We start from the raw sequence: 19,744 nt of genomic DNA on the forward strand, positions 1-19,744 counted from the left end.
TCGCAGCCGCGGCTCCTTTGCTGCCAGACGGAGCGAGGGCTGGAGGAGGATTGCAGCGGGGATTGGCGCTGCCCGCGGTGATCTCATGGTGGTGGGCGGACCGGCTCGGCCCCGCCGCCTGTTAACTCTTTCGGCTGGGAGAAGCCGCCTGGCATCGCTCTTGGCGTGTGTTTTTCCAACTTGCGTCTGTTTTCGCCAGCCCGGACCCTGACCGGGCAGCGCTGTCCCCACTGCCCGGTGTCCCCAGGCCCGCAGTGCTGCACCCCCGGGCACGCAGATCCCAAGGGAACGGGCAGGGACCGCTCCCCTGAGCCCCTCTGCCTCCTCCTGGGCAATGCCAGCACCATCACCTCCCTCCAAGCTCTTTTACTCCCGGTGTCACCCTCTCCATCTCAGTTCCCTGGCACAGGGCTGAGGTGGCCTCACTGGGAGCCCATGGGCCGGTGCTGCTGGTGGGACACTGTGGGTGACACTGCGGGGAATAGAGGGTGACCGATCACGGGACCTGGAAGGAAAGGGGCTGGAGCTGAGGTGCGGGAGGATTTGGGATTTCCGATGATTGCTGAGCAGGCAGGGCGGCAGCAGGGTGAGGTCCAGGGGAGCAGGATGCTGAAAGGCAGCTGAGAGCAGGAGGGGATCAGCAGAGCCACAGGAGCTGTCCCGGGAAGGAGGGCCGGGCCGGGCCGGGCCGGGCTGGGCTTTGGGAGCTGGCACCGTACCCACCAGGACTCCCGGGCACTGCTTCCTTGCCCTGCAGTGCCCACATCCTGACCACCAAGATTAACCATTTTTAAACAGCAGTGGTGAGCACAAGTAGGGGATGTTGGCTCAGCGCTGCTCCAGCACAGAACCACACACGTGCACAATGTGGCAGAGCCCAGTGATGCCACCCAGGGCTCCTGGGCAGGGCGGAGGGAGACACAAACAGCCTGGAGGAGGTTCAGTACAAAATCCTCCTGCCCAGCTCTGAACATCACCAGAGACTTTTTTTTGAGGGCAAAAGCTTTTCGTGCCTTTACATTGAGTGGATCAGAGAGGCACCAGGACTGGAGAGGGCACAAACAGTTCCCATCTCTGGCTTCTCCTGCACTGTTTTATCTTTTAATTGGTTTTCCTGAAGGAGAGAGGAAAGGAATGAGCTATTGCAGCAAACCTGAAGACCTGGAGCCTTTCCCAGGTCAGAGCTTCCCCTGAGCTGATGGGGCCCAGCTGTGTGTCTGCATTAACTGAGAGGAAGCCAAAAACAAGGAAGAAAATCCACACTGCAGGAGCAGCAGAGCTGGACAATGAAAGGGAGGCTCTGTGGAAGCTGAGATGGAGAATCAGAGGAGCTGATGGGATTGACTCAGGAAAGGGAAGGTTTGGGCATTAATCTGCACAGGGGATTTAATGGGCACTGTTCTTACCTACAGCATCCTCAGGGAAGTCATGCCACTCTGGGAAGGAATAAAGCTGGTTCGGATCAGCCTTTGCCCCCTTCAGGTTTGGCCTGGGGAGCTGTGTGCAACCTGTGAGCACCCAAACAGAGGGGCTGGCTCTGCAAGACTCCTGGCTTCTCTTCTTTCTCCCAGTTTCTTCAATAACATTTGGAAATAACAACAGTGGAAGTTGATCAGGTATCAGCTGAGTTCCCAACATTCCCATGGCATGCCCAGAGGCAGGCAGCTGCAGACACAGAGAGCTGGGCACAGGGCTTGGCTGTGCACAGGGATGGCAGTGGGAAAATAACTCCAGCTAAGGCAGACATGCAGCAACAGTGCTCTGCAAACCGAGTTTTGTTATTTACTCTCCTGATTGCTCATTAGAGGGGAGGAAGAGCAGCAGAACGGCATGAGTCAATGCCCTCTGAGCAAGGGCAGAAGGCTGATACCGCCCAGCACAAGCTCCAGTTTCAGCTTTGTGAGGCTTTGTCAAACTTGAAAATGTTCAGGCTTAAATTTACCCTGAGCTGAACCCTTGAAGAAAATATCAGCTAAAATAATTCAGCTGCTGCTGACAGTGGGGTCTGGAAGAAAATAATCCAAGAATCTGGAGTATTTTGGAAGAAAATACTCCAAGAATTTGGAGTATATCCAAAATACTCCAAGTAGCAATGCGCCACTTCCCAAACTTCTTCTCAGGAAATTTGTGATGTGGTGCCACCCCTAAACACAGCTCCAGTCCTCCGTGCTGGTCATACCCTCTGCAGCATCCCCACACCTCCAGCCTGCACTCAGAGGACTGAAAAGCACTCTTGGCTTCTATCAAAACCTGGCAGCATTTGTGGGTTGACAGCTGTACCTGTTTTTAAGTGGTGCTGAAGAGCGGTGACTGGCCTTGAGAAAGCAATAGGTGAGAAAAACAAGTCCCAGCTGGTTAGAAAAACAGCCATTTTCATGTCTCAGTTCTGATGCACGAGGGCTTTGAGTATTTGACTCAGCAGGACTGATGTGACCCTGCTGTGGCAGCCCTGTGTCTCCTGGAGCTGCACAGGGGTGAAGCACAGCTGCACACCCATTGCAGGAGATGTGCCTGCATCAAAGTGCTCCCACTGCCACCCACACACAGCTCACCTGAGAGTGTTCAAAGCAGCAGAGGCAGCAATGTCCAACCAAGGACCTCTGCAACTGCACAGATGCTTTAAAGAAATCATCTGCACAGTGCATGTCAGGGAGCCATGCTGGCTTTGCTCCTGGCTGGAAAGAAAAAGCAGGACCAGGACAAGCCTGCACAGGGGCGTGGCCACCACCAGGAAATTTCTCACACTCGTGAGTGGAAGGCAGCTGGATGAATTTTCCCTCCTTCATCCAGAGGCCAAATTCAGGCAACTTTCTCTGATCTCATGGTTGTTTTCTATAAACTCACAAATGTGCAATGGCTGCATGGTGTGAGTCCACATTTCTGGGCACTGAATCTCCCACCGTTGGTGGGGCTGACACTCCTCTGCCTGGGTGCTGCACTCCTTCCCTCCACACTGCTGTACCAACCTAAGGGTGTAATTTTCACAGCAGAAATAGAGACTTGTGCATCCTCCTCCCTCTTCCCACAGGAGATGAAAGTGCAGCTGGGGCTGGATGAGTCACTGGCAGGAGCAGGGAGGGATGGCACTCCCTGTACACACAGACACCCCCAGGGACCCTGGGGTGATGGATGGGGCACAGGAGCTCTCCCTGCTGCCAGAGCCCTGCCCACAGCCTGGCCTGGTGCCCTTGGCTGCAGAGAGGCTCCAAAGCCTGGCAAGAGCTGCAGGAGGGAAGGAAACACCTGGGAAATTCCTGTTGAGGAGGAACAGCAAAGAGCAGAGAAGGTGAATGGGTTGGGTGGGTGACAGGATGATGGTGGTTGAGCAAGAAACCCAGAGTCCTAGAGGGGAATGAGGAGGAAAGGAAGGATGAGGAAGCCAGGATCCCTCTAAAACAGTTCAATGTCTCCAATTTTCAAGTAAGGAAGCCCAGAATCAAATATGATGCTGAGCACCACTAGGGAATCCCAGAAGAAGCAAGGTGCAGGAGGAGATCCACATTCTCTAGCACTGTGGCAGGAGGAAGGAGTCCCATGGTCCATAATTATGTGAGTGACCAGAGACACTGACACCACCTTCAGTCCACGATTATGGACCAGAGACACTGACACCACCTTCAGTCCATAATATGTGAGTGACCAGAGACACTGACACCACCTTCTCAAAGCAGATGTTAGAGCCAAAATAACTCTGAGAGCACATGGAAGTGCTGCAGCAAAGAAGGCAGGGCCAGGATGCACAGACACCCTCATGCTCTGCTTCCAGCTCCAGGTCTTGCTGTGCTCAGGGTGGACACACTCCTTCCTGGAGCTAAACCACTGCACAGGGGAGTTCTGAATATGGAGGAATTATGCCTTATTTTGTCCAGAACTAGAAGGTAATGGGGCTGGAAACAAGAACAGAAAACTACATATCTGGCAGGAACATCTGTGAGCAAATTGAAGAAAATCACTGTTACACAATTCACACGTGTCCCTGCATGAGTCAAAGAAGTAATACTCACTTGTGCCCACCTCACTGCTCAGTTTTGGGACACACAGCTCAAACTGGGGTCTAGGTTGTAGAAATCCAGTAACTGGCAGCCCTGAAGCCTTCTCACACTGTGCTCTCAACAAATGACCCTCACTTGGTTAAAAATTAAATGCCAGCAGACCACAGGCATTGACTTATTGCACAGAGGAAGTGGAAAAAAGCAATGAACCCCAGCAGTTTGTAATAACTTAGAAATCCTCACAAGGGTTTTTTCCTTTGGCTCTGTGAGGAAATTAATAATTCTGCCTTTATTTGGCCCATACAGAATCACGGAATTGTGAGGGTTGGAAGATCATCAGTTCCAACCACGAAGTCAGCACCACCGTGGTCACCCCAAACCACGTCCCCAGGTGCCACATTGACACATTTGTTAAATCCCTCTGGGGTGGTGACTCCACCACTCAGTCTGTGCCAGTGCCTGAGCACTTTCCATGATGAAAATCTGGCACAGTTCATGCAAGAGCCACATGATAGATTGAGACTGGGGTAGGAAATACTGAATAACAATTTATTGCACAACTGTCCCCCACCATAAATAAACTTAGACTGCAATGAAGAGCTGAAGAGAAATGAGAGCAGGTGAATATGGCACCAGCAACCACAGCTGACTGTGGAAAAAACCCTGGCAAAGCCAGTGTTAAACTTTGAGCAGCTCCATTAATTTTAAGATAAAGAGCAGGGAAGAAAATCACGCAGCAGGAAAGCATCATCAAAGAAGCACAGGTGGCATCTCAGAGTCCATTTTAAGCTGCCTTGTGCCAAGTAAAGCTGGAAAACAGGCAGCAAAATAAATCAGGAGGCACATTCGTGGATCCTCAGTGACCTAAGAAGTATTTTCCAGGTCTATGATTCAGCAAAAGGGAAATAAATAAATAATCAAAGCAGGGGAATAAAGCACCAACAGCCATCAGGAAGTGTGGGGCTGAAAATAGCAGCCAAGTGTCACCTTGATCCACTCCAACAAAGACTTTGGCAACAGTGACAAGCTGCTGGGTGACATCTCTGAGCTATTTTGGGCCCGTGGCTCTTACACTGCATGGGGAGCCCCTCTGGGCCATCAGCAGGGGGAGAAGGTCAGCCCCAGCATTCCAGAGGAACTTCCAAACCAGGGAGGGGGCTGGAAATGAGGCATTCCCGTGTCTCACCACAAGGATGCTTTCCTGAGGATTCAGAGATGGATGGGAGCAGATGGAAAAGGATCATGACATCACCCCAGCCACAGCCATGCTCCTTCCCAGCACTGGGGTGGGCTCACACAGAGCTCGGGCCACAGTGGGCACTCAGCACTCAGTGCTGGGCACCTGCTGCCATCCTGAGCCAGGAAAAGCTCCAGGCTGGGAGAAGAGGCCCCCAGCAGCTTTGCTGATCTCCTCTCCTGCCCTTGGAGAGGAGCTGTGGGTGCTCCCAGTGCTGCCCAGGGAGCTGACTCATACACCAGCACACTGGTTTTAAGGCTCACAGATAAGAAATGCACCTAATACATACAAATAAGCTATTTTACTGTAATTACTTCTTAAAAAGAAAAAAAAACCCCAAAAAACAAATAAAACCCAAGCTAATTAAAAGCCCAAAGCCCAAATAATGCTGTTTGCATTGTCATAAGCAAGACCCTCAACTCCTCCCTACGAATGGAGACCACGGTGCTCCCGCTGGTAGGAGGAAGGGAGATGGAATCACACATGATTCAAATCACTAATGCTTTGTTCAGTCAAAATACTCCTTTAAACCTGGTGAGTTTGCTCTTGCAAGGACAGCAGGATCTCTGTGAGAGCTCTGTCACCCTCAAGAAGACTCCAGAACAGCACAACACAACAAACACCATTTAAAACTGAGACAATACCAGGTAGTTAAGATTGAAAATAGTCTAAAATATATTGGCAAACACACTGAATAATATGTGGTTATGTTTAAATTTATATGCCCAAACTTGCTTAAATACAAAAAATAGTCTGATTCATCCCTGCATCCAGTATCCAACTATTTGAATTCTATACCATTACGCAGTCAGCACAATATTATAATTAAAGCACTATTTATGGTTCCAGTAAGTTTTTAAAGGTTTGGGTTTTTTTTTTTTTTTTTTTTTTTGGTTGTTGTTTTTTTTTGGGGGGTTTTTTTTGGTTTTTTTTTTTTTTTTTTTGGTTTTTTTTTTTGTTTTGGGGTGGGTTTTTTTTTTTTTTTTTTTTTTTTTTTTTTTTTTTTTTTTTTTTTGTTGAGTCACTGTCCCTGGAGGGATTTAAAAGATGTGCAGACATGGTTGAGTGGTGGTCTTGGCAATGGGGGAACATTTTGACTTGAAGTTCTTGAAGATCTTTTCAACCTAAATGATTCTCTGATTCCTGTGCTCTCTCCTCTGTGTTCCTATGCCTGGTTGGTACCCAAAACTCCCACCCTGGAGGCAGTGAGAGCTGCAGATGCCCTCACCTTGCATGAAAGCACTCAACAATCCCAAAAGCAAGATCTACTGCTAACATGTCCTCTAGGAGCCTTCACCTGCAGAGAAAACTGCTCTGTGTGTGCTGAGCTTCAGAGCCTGAAGCAGGAAACTAAACCCCAAGGGAGGGATGCCCAGAGATCACAACTGCAAACTGCAGAGCTCCAGGCTGTGCCAGCTGAACCAACAGCTGTGGCACACTGCTTTGGAGAGGGGAGAGATGCTGAGGTGCCACAGAGCTGCAGTGGAAGGAAATGCACAACCCAAGGCTGCCCAGGGCAGGAGCCCCACTGGGGTCAGTCACCCCTCAGGTGAGACAAATCAGTTGTTTCCCTCTACAACATGCAATGGGTGAGGACGAACCTGACAGCAGCATGAGCACATCTGGGGGCTTGTGCTCCCAGAAACCAGGGGGAACACTCCAGACAAGCTTCTTTCCAAGGCCAGGCTCTTCCACTGACTCACATCTTGCTTCTAGTTACTTTTTCTTATCCAAACTCGTTATCCACTGGTTATCTTTCTTTTTCTGGCTAAAAATAAGTCAAACATCTTCATTTGTGTGCCTAAACAACAGATTACTGTAACCTTTCTCCTTGTGAAAGGAGAAAGTTCAAAACTCCCTTTTAATTTTTCCCCCTCCCATTCCCAGCTCTTTGTTCCCTGGCACATGGGGCTTGGTGCTTCCTGCCCTCTTCTGTCTTACTGAGCTCACATTAATTAACCAGCCATAGAATTTTTTTTTATTAAAATGCTAACCCTCTTCTTTCTCCACAAATTAAAACCAAGATGATAGATCTTTTCTTCTGGGTGCTGGTTACAAAAATAGCACTCAATCTGTGTGGTGAATGGTAGGAACTTTAATACTTACTTAATGAATTGTTTTCATGTCAGACTGAGCAATGGTTAGGGGTTTTCTTTTGTGAGGTTGTTATTAATGCATGTGAAGGAGGACTAGGGAGCTGCCAGTGAACCCAGATGTCATCTGCACCAGTCCCAGTGTACATGCTTCTAAAAATCAACCACAATCCACCAGAACAAGAGGCCTTGTTGCAGAGAGCACAGACACAGAAAACCAAGCTCATGAGCAAGTGGAATCACATCAATCTCTGTTTTACAGATAACAACTGGCAAGCCCTGGTGTCAGATCCATCATCTGCTGCAGCCTCTCAGTGCCTCCACAATGGTGACAGGACTCAGGACTGGAAATGCACAGCCATGAACTGGCTGCCTGCCCACCAAAAATCCCTGTTGGCTCCTTCCCCTGGCATCCATGAGGCTATTAGAGCATTTCCCACTCACTGCTTACAGTGTGCTGATAATTAGACACCCTGGGACAGTCTGGAGGAGCTCTCTGCATCCTGCAGCTCCCACACCCAGCATCCTCAGTGGGCTCTGCATGCTTGTGGAACCCCTTTCAGCTTTAGCAGAACCAGACAAAATATCTCAGCAAAGCTTCAGCTGGAAAACACAGGCTCATCCTGAATTCTGTAACTTAGGGAGAGACTGATTTGGGTAAAAGAATATAAAAACTAAAAAATGTGTGTGGACATACAGTTCCCCCCTAGTGGCTCCCCTAAAACCCAAGAGCTCTGTCCCAGCATTTTGCAGCAGCAGTGCTCTTTCTAGAACTCTAGACTGGCACAACAACTTGCTGGGTCAGCTGTTAATGCTTCAGGTTTGACTCACACACAGTTTTAATCAAGTAACCTGCTCTCTGGAGCTCACAGAAAGCTCATTTAGAGAAGAACATCAACAGCAAATTTGTCATCTTCAGAGGGGGCTGGGAGTTTTCCTCCCACTTCAACATTTACCATCTTAAACTGCTCTTTGATGAAATTCCCTTATGCCTCACACAGCTCAGGGAGCTCCTCCTGCCCTTTTCCCAGGGTGGGAGGGTGCCAGGGACAGTCACAGCAGCAGGGCACAGCCTGGCATGCTCTGTCACACTCACATGTGCCAGAGCCCTCAGAAGGGCTGGCAGAGGCAGGACATTCCTCCACACCACTGCTGTGTCATCCCTCTCACCAAGACTCGGGTTATTTCTGTTTTAGATGGGGAGCAGCCCTAAAGCCCCACTGCTGAGTCTCTCCATGTGCTTCAGCAGCACTCGGTGGCAGATCTGGTGACACGTCTGTCGCAGACATTTCTCCACAGAAATCCTTTCTTTCACATTTCTGTGTCTTCGGGAGGCCAGGGGCCCCCGAAGAGAAGGTAAACAATTATTATCAGCTGCTGTGGAATGCAATAGGATTCACCTTGATTGGCTCATTTTCTATGTTTATAATTAAGAGCCAATCATCAGTTCAAGCCAGGGGACTGAGTCCTTGGCCACAACTTTGTTGTGGGTTCTTTTCTATCTCTTCTTAGCTTAGCTAGCTGCTCTGCAAAACCTCTCTCTCTATATTCTATTTAGTATAACTATAATGTATTATATCATATATTAATAAATCAAGCCTTCTGATCAAGATACAAGATTCACCGTCTCTCTCTCACCAACTGCGACCCACGCAGGTCGCAGTAATACACCTCCAGGATGAACCCTTTGGGGGCTCAGCAGAGCTTCAGAACTGAGCACAGCTGGGGCTGGGGCTGCCCCTGCACCCCTGGAAGGGTCCAAGGCCCAGTTGGATGGAGTTTGGAGCACCCTGGAATAGGAGGAAGTGTCCCTGCCCATGGCAGGGGTGGAATTAAATGATTTTTAAGATCCCTTCCAAGCCAAATCAGTCTGGGATCCTATTATTCTCTAATGCTAACCAAAGACAACTGGTGCATGTGAAGCCCTCCAAGAAGCTCTGCTGTTTGCAGTGTGCACTAACAGCAGCACTGCTGCTATCCCAAACATACCTGCAAAACAAGCACAGTCTGTGGAGAAGTTGTAGAGGGGAAGGAGAGAAGAGAGCCAGGGAAAAAGAAAAACTGTAGCAGTTGGAAATGCTTAAAGTCACAGATTCTGGAAAGAAAATAAAACACTTGCCTCCTCCTCAGGATCCCATCCTTCAAGTACGGAAAACCCAAAGACCTTGTAAATGCTACTGCAAGGGAATCAAAGAAGGAATCAGCTGCTAATTCTCCCTGGCCCTCTATGCTTTCTCAGCTCATGTCTACACAACACTGGGATCATCTATCACTTTCCAAAAATACTGCTCATTTCCTGTATTTCTGTAATCCTATCCCCTGGCATCAAACACTACCTTAAGTCTTTGTTTCCTCATCTCAGCTGGATGTACTTTCTTCCAATAACAATTGCACATCCTATAACAAAGCCCCCAGCCCCTGAGTTCAGCTGCTATTGAATCTATCTCTGCTACAGCACAAGGCTGGTTTGAAAGAGTGAGTCATTCAAATTATTTAAAGTCTTACACATTTCTGAAATTTTAAAATGTGGTGTAGGAAGAGAAAGAAAACCTCACTGCACACAGAGGCAGAGAACAACCCAGCTACCTGACACTGTGCACCCCTTCTGCACAACCCCTACAGGGTCAGCTTGCCTTCTGAGTTTGCAACAACCCCTGTGAACCTTCTCTTGTGGGCTGTCTCCTTTTCCCAGCCCTTTCCCACCTCTGCAGTCCTTGCTGTGCCGCTGAAGTTGCTGCCAATTTACACTGGCCTGCTCTGGGCTGAGCAGCAGATGCTCCATGACTCATGCAGTGCTTGCAGATGCAAGTTATCCCTAACAGCACCCTAATTAACAATAGCAAATGTCAGCTCTCCCATTCAAACATGTTCATGTTCATGTGTATGACCATGCTATTTTAGAAGGCAGTGTCTGCTCCCTTGGAGTGCTCAAGGCCAGGCTGGATGGGACTTGGAGCACCCTGGTCCCATGGAAGGTGTCCTGCCCATCGCAGGGGGTGGGATGAGGCCCCTTCCAACCCAACCCATTCTGGGATTCTGTGACAAAAATACAAAGGGAAAGTCAGAGATGCTGATTTTCACCTATCATGTGAATGATTTTTATTGAATTTTGAGTGTCACAAAGAGCCAGACATTCAGAAGGGCCAGGAAGCAACCTGACCTTGGGAAAAGATAAGGAAAAACTAATGAATGACTTTGCACTGCTAAGAGCTAAATTACACACACACACACATATACACACAACAAAAGGAGTCCAGCTTTGAGATGAGGTCTGGGTCAAACTGTACTAGGCCATGGTACACTTCCTGAATGGAATTTAAGTACTCACAAGGAGAGGTTTTCCACTTCACTCCAAAGCTTTACCTGTCACTGAAACACCAGGGAATTTGGGGATTACACGCAAAAGCCCAGCATAAAGGAGAATGGCAGCTGGCCTTTTCCTGCGGTGACAAGGTGGGAAGCGCTGCAGGCCCTGTGTTTTCTAGGGCCGGGCTGGACATTCCCGGTGACTCCGGCTCCGGCAGGGACCGCGGGACCCGCCCGCCACCTGCCGGGCACAGCCGGGGGCAGCGCCGGCCCCGCTCGCTCCCTGCGGCACTAAAACCACTCAACACTGCCTGACCCTGTGTGCCAGCTGAGAGCACCGTACCGGGGCAGCAGAGTGGCTTCTGGGGGTTTCTGGATGCTGGAAGGCCGTGAGCCATGGTCCTGGTCAGTATAAAAGTGTTTTGCTCTCTGCTGAACTGTGTGCATCCTGAGCTTGGTGTCCTGAGCTTGGAAGAAAAGCCAAAACCAGAGTCTCTGAAGCCCTGAAGGGGCTTCACAAAACCTCAGTTAATAGGTTAGGAAAGTGATATAGAACAACAGAAACACAGACTGGTTTGGGTTGGAAGGGACCTTAAAACTCACCTCATTGCAGCCGCTGCCATGGGCAGAGACACTTTCACCATCCCAGGGTGCTCCAAGCCCCAGTGTCCAACCCAGCCTTGGTTGGACTTCCAGGGATCGAGGGGCAGCCTGTGCCAGGGCCTGCCCACCCTCACAGGGAACAATTCCTCATTCCCAATATCCCATCCATCCCTGCCCTCTGGCAGTGGGAGCCATTCCCTGTGTCCTGTCCCTCCATCCCTTGTCCCCAGTCCCTCTGCAGCTCTCCTGGAGCCCCTTTAGGCCCTGGCAGGGGCTCTGAGGTGTCCCTGGAGCTTCTCCTCTCCAGGTGAGCACCCCCAGCTCTCCCAGCCTGGCTCCAGTCCTCGGGATACAAAAGGAAGTTAAAATAAAATAAAAAAAAAGCCCATAATGGAAACAACCCCCTGGAATTTAGGTGAATAAACAAGCAGAGTAAAGAAGTTCATAGAAAAGATTTATTGCTTGGAGCTGTCTTTGGCTCTGTGCAGGAGTAGCAGGAGCTCAGTCCAGCAGCTCGTCCCTCACCAGCACAGGGAAGCGCCGGCCCCCCTGACAGAGCTGGCTGTGGATGGCCCTGAACAGCCCTGCAGAGCCCTCCAGGCACGGCCTGGCCTCCAGGACAGGCAGCAGCTCTGCCATCATCACCTGGCAGAAGCAAAGGAGACACTGTCACCAGAGCCAGCAGCACTCCAGGACTCCTTGTAGTGGCTGCATAACAAGTGAAATCTAATCAGAGCAGTATGACTAATAACAGGCTAATTGATTGATGGATACTTTCTTTTGTCATATTTAATAAAGGCAGAGTGGTTCATTTTCTGCTCATGAGCTGCCTCAGCAGCCACCCAGCATTTCCAGAGCAGAGTCCATGGCAGTGCTGCTGCCCTGCTGCAGGGAGGGCCCAGCACTGGGGTGAGATCAGCATCCTGCAAGAAACTGCAGCTGGTGCTGCTGCAGGAGCTCTGCAGGCACACAGCGAGTGCTCACTCACCCAAGGGTGAAGATCAACCCCTCACTCAGCACTGCTCCCAGCACCTCCCAGCTATGCCAGAGCTGTGAGTGGCACCTCCAGCCCAAAGAGGCCACAGGGGCTGCTCAGGCTGCCCAGCATTCCCTGGCCTGGCTGCTGCTCTGTTAAGCCTGTGCTGGGATCTCAGCCCAAGCTGTCACACAACCCAGGGCAGCATCAGTACCAGCTCTGGGATCAGGACTCACTGACAACTCAAGCACAGGTCACTCCAATCACTGGACAAAAGCTGGTCTTTGGTGCCCCACTCTTGAATTAATGCTTAGACAGACATTTTGCCTGGGATTTTTATTTTTTTCTTTTTTCATCTGGCATGAGGTTCTGAAGTCTGAGCAGCCTGCACACCAAAACCCAGCCTGCTGCACACTGCCTGCCCAGGAGAGAGGACAAGTGCATGTGTCAGCCACCTCCCTAAAGAGCCAGAGCTCCAGGAGTGTTGGACAATGCTCTGAGGCAGAGGGTGGGATTCTTGGACTGTCTGTGCAGGGCCAGGAGTTGGGTCTCTTCCAACTCAAAGTTATTCTGCAATTCCATGACTGTTCCCTGGTGGATGATACAGAGGAAGACCCAAACAGAACAGAGTACAGGATATCTGCAGGGGGTTCCCTCTCCTGATATGCACAAGTCTCTGTGCAGGGATGCAGGACACAGCTGCTCATCTCTGGGAAGTCTCTTTCCACAGACAGGAAAGCTACCTAAGGGAAAGCTGGCCCATGGAGGAGTGCTGCACTGCTCCACTTCCATCCCCCTGCTCTGCTCCTCACACCTAAGGAGAAACAGATCTCCACCATCAAAGACAGGCTAAGAGCCACCAGGAATTTCTGTGGTACTTGGCATTCCTCCATGGAAAGGCAGTGGAGGCTTGGCCCAGAAACAGGCACATCCTTTTCTGGGGTATTTACCTTGTTCCATGCCCACTTACTTCACCTGGCCCAAGAATTTCACTTATCCTGCACACTCTGCACAGGGCTGCTTCAAACCCTCAGGGCTCACATGGCACCAAGCATCTATTTGGGGACATGTGCAGAGGAAACTGTGTCCACCAGCAGAGCAGCAGGAATCAGGCTTTGGTCACCATATCATTTTGGGCAGACAAAAAAACCCCAAACCCTTCATAATTTATAATTCAGTATTATAATGCTGAAATCCCATTTGAAGTCAGGTAGCAATCTGTCTTCAGCCACAGGGCTGCAGACAGTTATTAATAATGCCTCTCTGGCTTACAAAAAAAATGACTTTTCCAGAGTCTCTATCACTCAAGTCAGTAGCAAAGAATAGGTCAAAGGAGGAGATTTGATTTCATAGATCTTCTCTGCCCTTTGCTGCCGGCTGAGAAGAACAAGTAATCCCTGTGTGGCAAACTCTCTGCTCAGGCTGCTGAAGAAGCTGACACCTCCCACCCTGTTCTTACAGTCTCAGAATGGTAAAAGCAAGATTAGCAGCACAGTGGTTTGAGATTTAAAAGGAAAGGAACAGAGAACAGACGAGCTCAGGTGTACAGTGGAAGCTGGAAGTCACACAGGAGGGAATGAGTGCCCTAAGAGGGCTGTAAAGGCCTGACAAAAGGGGCATTATCAACAACATCCTCCACTGCCAAATTCTTTCAGAGTACATAAACAAAATCTTATCAGGAGAGGGTCAGGCATGTAAGGGCCTCTGCTCTGACCCTAACAACAACAACAACAACAACAACAGTCCCATTCACCAACAAAGAGAACAAGGCATAAACACAAAAACACCACTGGAGGAACTTGCCATGCTGCTGCTGCCCATCAACACCTTGTACAACAGCTGCTGCCCTACAATTGTCCTTTTCCTTCCCTGCTCTGGGAGCACTGACACTGCTCCAGACTCACCTTTTGTAAGGCAATCTCTTGGTGCAGCATTGCCACTTGCAGCTTCAAGGCAAACAGGTCCCTGAGCTCCTGGAGGCTGGAGTAACAGAGGAGAGGCACAGCCAGCATGTCTGCACTGTCACACATCTGTCCCCTGGCAGGGACACAGGCTGGAGAGCAGCTGCCCACATCCCCAGGGCACTCTGGGCACAGCCTCAGCTGGGACTCCAGAGCTGCCAGGGTACAAGAAAGGGCAGGAGACAAAAACACAAGTTAAATCTGTACTTCCAGACTTTATGATCTATTTACTATTCCCAGAACTGATGACTGAAGGCACTGCATTAATCTGGGTAAGCTCCTCACACTTGGCACAATCAGGGCACCCCAAGCTGTGGCCTGCCCTGTCCCCTCCCCAGCCCACTTGAACTGCAACTGCATTCAAAGCTCCAAGTCTCTCCTGAACACAGAGGGGGGGACACACAGGTACCACAGATTTGTTTTCCACCAGAGAATTAAGTTCTCCAATACCATAAAGATAACCAGGAGCAAAATGACCTTGGTGCAGTGTCCTGCACACAGATGGCAAAGGGCCCCTTCACACCTGACCACAGACACAGGGACTGTCTCACCTTCCTGCAGCAGCTGCAGCTTCTGCAGGCACTGGGACACTGTGCTTTGCAAACCCTCCAAGGTCAGAAGGCTTTCATACTCTCCTTGCAGAGTGGGAGGATCTATAAGAGAAGCAGAGAAAAAGTGTGAACACTGGAACCTTCCTCCCCAAACAGCTTCCAGAATGGCCTTGGGTTCACCAGCCTTCATTTCAGGCAGAGAATGTTCCTGTCCCTCGTGTCCAGCACATGCCAAGAACACAAAACTCATGGAACTGAGCCCAAACCATCCTTATTCTACCTTCTGCCTTCCCACTGCCCTTTTTCCCTCCTTACCTGCAGCCTCAGCTTCCATACACTGCCTCACACGGGAGGGGACATCCTGGAGGCCCCTTAATTCCTCCTCTATCTCTGCAGGACTGGGGGTCAGCTTCGGGGAGCAAAACTCAAACAGCAGCAGCTTAAGGAAGGTTCCATAGAATGCTGAGCCCCAGGCCAGGCCAGCTGCACTCAGGACAGAGGGAAGTGGCACTGCAGGGGGAAGGTGAGGACAGCAAGCACAGCTGTGTGGGGCATGCTTGCCTTGTGGCCACGTTTGGCTGGATCAGAAGTTTTGCAAGTGCTCAGCAGCTGTACTGTGAGAAAACCCACTGCCTAGAGAGCCAACTGGAACTGCTGTTATTGGAGGCATAACTCTCTCCAGCCTGGAGCTCACTGCAGAGCAATTGCACCCTGTCCCTGCTAGGAAAGGATACAGTTGTCTGGATCCTCTCCACAAAACGGGTCCTTGCAGCTGCTGCATCTGCACTCGTTTGGCACAGGCGACATCTCTCCCACGCCCTGAAATTCCAAAGGGGCACGAGATGGAAGTTATGTTCCTCTGTAGCAGCCAGTGCTCACGCTGAGCTGTGACACACCAGTGTGGCACAGCAGTGCTTCAATTACAAGTGTCTCCCTCCCCCTCTCTCTCACAGGTTATTTACCAGCCATTCCCACCTCATTCCCACGGCTGCTCTCAGATCATCAGGGACACCCTGCAGAAAGCATCAGACACTGCACAAAGCCTCAGACCCTGCAGAAAGCATCAAACACTGCACAAAGCCTCAGACCCTGCAGAAAGCATCAGACACTGCACAAAGCATCAGACACTGCACAAAGCATCAGACACTGCACAAAGCATCAGACACTGCACAAAGACTGCACAGCACCTGTTACTCCCTCCTCTTGTTCTGAGGGGAAGGATCAGAAGACAGACAGCACATTTCCATAAGCAGAATGTGAACTTGTGGCACATCCCTCATGATGCTGTATTGTCCTGCCTGTCTTTATACCCCAGAGGAAACAACAAATCTCCCCTTCCTTTCTTGGGAGTAAGTCATTTGCATTTCTGTACATTCGTTCTGTTAGTATAGGTGTACAAAATAAAATAGCAGACAGGACAAACTACTCTCACCCAACTACTTCATATTCCAAACTTCCTCAAGATTCTTAATAATTTCTTGGAGGGGGACAAAGTGGTATGTATGGCAAGCAGAATGGCAGCAGCACGTCAGGGATGCTGCACAGAGGTTTAAGGACAGAACCATGAGGAAGCTGACCAGGACTTCACACCAGAGTCACCAGTTTTTTACATAAAGCACTGCACAAACAACAGCACTACTGGAAAGATGCATTTCTCTCACAGAGTTCAACATCCTCATGGATGCACAGTCCCCATGATATCCAAACTTAAGGATTGTCTCCCAAAACCTGCCACAGCGAGTGAGAGCCATCAGGAGGAAGCTTAAAATAGTTCTGCAGTGCCTGACTAACTCGAGTGTGCATGTGTCTTCTCTCTAGCCTAATGGGTCTTTTAAATCATGTTAGAATCTGCAGATTTCAGAAATATGTTATGCAAAGAAGTGTCAAGGTTAATGGAACAGGAAAGAATAGAAGTTCCCAGGCAAGATGCAAATCCTCTACAAAAGATCTTGAGTGCAAAGGTTATTCTCAATCTGTTACTGAGTTGAAAGCAATAGTGAGAAGTATAAAATTACACCAAAGTGATTGGAATGCTAAAAGACTCAATTTAGAAGTGAAAATTAAGGGTAGAAAGTCTTTACAACTTGCAGAAGGGCAACTAACAAACTGGTGCCTGATAAATGACAGTTTTCAAGAGGAGGAGGAATTCTTGAGGGCAGCACAAGGGGCTATAGTTAGATTTAAGAAAGGGTTTATGCTTAATATCTGAACAAAGCACATAATGAGCATCAGAGGAATTGTGGGAAACCCTTCCAGAAGGCTGGAGAATGGACTGGAGCATGCAAGCCCCAACCTCTGGCACCATCCCTGCAGTAACACTGTAGCTGGCTGAGTGTCAGAGTTCAGCAGCAGGAAGCAGCCCCAGACACACACAGGAGAGCTGCAAAGGCAGGTCAGGGATGGGCTGGGAAACTCATTTGGACAGTGTACACAGACACCCATCCCACGGGGGTGTGTGTGCCACCAGCAGAGCCTTCTGCTGCACCCTCAAACCCACAATTAAAGCACTGCAGGAACTTCCTGGCTCAGTGATTAACAGTAATTAGCACACAGAGAACAAAAGTAGCACTGGTGGCTACAATAACAGGAGAACACATCCTCAGCAGCAGCCCTGCAGTAGGGGAGCTCCTCCTGCTCCCAGCCCTGGGGGTCACTGCCTCCACACCCCACCCCTCCTCACAGCCCCGAAGCTCAGGGGAGTTCTGCACTGAACGGCTCACACTGCTCTCACCTGCAGTTCCTGGAGTAGGCTTTCCTGTAGGGCAGGGGGAGCTTCAGCTGGCATCTGTGGAACGGGAGAAGGATCAATCCTGGCAGCTGCAAAGCAATTAACTCAGCCTGGTGTTCCACCAGGGAAAATGGTGCTTTGTCAAAAGCTGAAATGAATTTAGCTGCAATGGGAGATGTCAGCAACTCTGGAGATTGGATCCACCACTGTCCTCAGACTGTCCTCAAGGAGGGAAGATTAGGTTGCTCATTGGACTCCACATCATGGAGCTGAGCTGGGAGAGCTCTTGGACCAACAGAGGTTCATGCAGGGTGGGCAGCTGGGAGCAAAGCCATGGCACAGCAGAGCACAGACATGGAAACAACACCTGCAGGGAAACTGCTCTGCCACAGCCTCTTGCCCTGTCTCAGCTGGATGAGGCAGCTTTGCTTAGCACTGTGTCACACTCACAGAAATAGGAAAGGGACATTCCAGCTTCCACTGGGAATATGATTCTTAACCCTGAGGCAGAATAATCCCTAAATTGTTACACAAAAACAGGAGGGTTGGCAGTGGTTAGTCACATGCAGACTAGGAATGCAAGGCCACAGCTGGGAAATTAAATAAATGTTTGAATCCAGATCCCTGTTCCTACAGCAACTGTCACTGAAGTGTCCTGGGGCCCTTCCAATGCAGTGAAAGGGGATCATTTCCTCCCTGCACAAACACAAGAGTTAGGGTGTGGTGGCTGAGAGAAATACTCCTCAAAACTTCGCAGATGCAGATTGAACTTCAGTGTTGTTAAAGCAAAAGAGGAAAGAAATTACTTAAGCCAGACTGGCATCCAATCTTCCAAGAATTATTTTGCCACTTTTCCACAGAGAATCTCAGTAACATTCCCTTCATAATCCTTCCTGCACCAAACCCTTAAAACAACTGCACTTGAGTCAGTCCTGATTTGTGTGGTTACATGGGCAGTACGTTACAGGTTAACAGGGACAGCATCAAACCCAGATGCCATCGCTCCAAACAGCACTGGGCACATGCTTGAGACAGAGAGAGAGAGAAATCATGCATTATGTATTGTCACTGTGTAAAAAACAGAATGAATAAATAAAAAAATCAATATGCTATAACAGAGAGTACACTCAGAGGAAAGCTAAGGCTCAAGAAAGCTCTACAGAGACAGCTTTCCAAAACACTCATAGGGGACTAGGAAACATCAAAAGTCTTAATTGAAAGGCTTTCAAAGTCCCAGCCATCCAACAATAAGCCCTTAAAATGAAAACACTTACTCAACCACAATAAAGGCTTTTAAACTGTATAGGATCCTTCCTCTTGAGAGGGATGTGAGGAGGATGGAGCCAGGCTGGGACCCCCAGAGCAGCTACAGCCAGCAGGATCTGTACATGTGCCTGTGAGTCTGGAGCAGAACAGGAGAGGTGCCCACCTCCCACACTTACCCCTTTTCCTGCAGGGTGCCTGCCCTTGGTGAGGTGCTCCTTCCCCATGCACCTGCAGTGTCCTCCTTTTTGCTGGACTCTCCCAGGAAGCCACAACTTTTATTCCCTGCATCAAGTAACTGCTTGCCAGCAACTGTGGAATTCTTTACTGCAGCTGAATCCCCCCCAGAAAAGCTTTGCTGGTCATTTGGGGCAGATTCAGACAAGCCAGGTGTCTCCTGGGGCTGAGCTGAAGCACTGACTTCTCTGGCACTGGCACCAGTCGCTGTCCTGTGACTCCTTCCTTGTTTGGAAGTCACTCCTTTTGAGGAAATCTTCCCAGCTGTCCTGGGGCCTTGAGAAACACATCTGGCTGGGACTTTCCTTTGCAGTTTCTTCACATCTGGGTCGGTCCTGTAAGGGGCTCTTAACTGGTATGCAGAGGGCTTCTTCAACAACAAAGGCTTTTGGCTTCCAGCTCTCACCTTCCTGCACTCAGGAACATCCTCAACAGGTACAGGCACCTGCTGCTCTTGAGCTTTCTTGGGAGCATGTGCCTCACCTGCCCATTTCTGTCCTCTAGCTCTCTGAGCCTCTAATGGAGTTTCCAAGATGCTTTTCCTGACCTTCAGTGCCTTCTCTAAGGCCCTGTTCAGCAGTTCCAGCTCTTCCAGTTCCTTGGGTGAAGGCCTGTCTTCTGCAAGAAGAGAAAACATGTCAGAAGGCTCAAACAGGCCCTATTTGACTCCTCACTTACTTGTTCTTCCAGGTGGCACAGAAAGAAACAAAACCTAATGACCAGTGCAGGGGGTGGTTTTTTAGCTATGGGAACAACCACTACACAGAGGATGCAGGCAGGACTGCCAGAAGCTCTGA

The 19,744-nt window shown here is 49.7% G+C and overlaps 1 protein-coding gene across 1 annotated transcript in view; it reads right to left on the bottom strand.

Annotated features, from left to right (window-relative positions):
* Nucleotides 1-11,672: 11,672 nt before the first annotated feature.
* TEDC2 (tubulin epsilon and delta complex 2) overlaps nucleotides 11,673-19,744 on the bottom strand; it is a 77,624-nt gene continuing 69,552 nt past the window's right edge. Inside the window, exons 6-12 of the mRNA XM_059484048.1 lie at nucleotides 18,890-19,565; nucleotides 17,451-17,504; nucleotides 15,454-15,538; nucleotides 15,035-15,158; nucleotides 14,720-14,821; nucleotides 14,112-14,323; nucleotides 11,673-11,876 (exon numbers count right to left, since the gene is read on the bottom strand). Of these exons, the coding sequence (XP_059340031.1) occupies nucleotides 11,733-11,876; nucleotides 14,112-14,323; nucleotides 14,720-14,821; nucleotides 15,035-15,158; nucleotides 15,454-15,538; nucleotides 17,451-17,504; nucleotides 18,890-19,565 (1,397 nt within the window). The 3' untranslated portion in view covers nucleotides 11,673-11,732. The remainder of the gene's footprint in view (nucleotides 11,877-14,111; nucleotides 14,324-14,719; nucleotides 14,822-15,034; nucleotides 15,159-15,453; nucleotides 15,539-17,450; nucleotides 17,505-18,889; nucleotides 19,566-19,744) is intronic.

The sequence above is a fragment of the Ammospiza nelsoni genome, chromosome 17 (genome assembly GCF_027579445.1).
Source record: "Ammospiza nelsoni isolate bAmmNel1 chromosome 17, bAmmNel1.pri, whole genome shotgun sequence".
In the NCBI taxonomy this organism is placed as follows: domain Eukaryota; kingdom Metazoa; phylum Chordata; class Aves; order Passeriformes; family Passerellidae; genus Ammospiza; species Ammospiza nelsoni.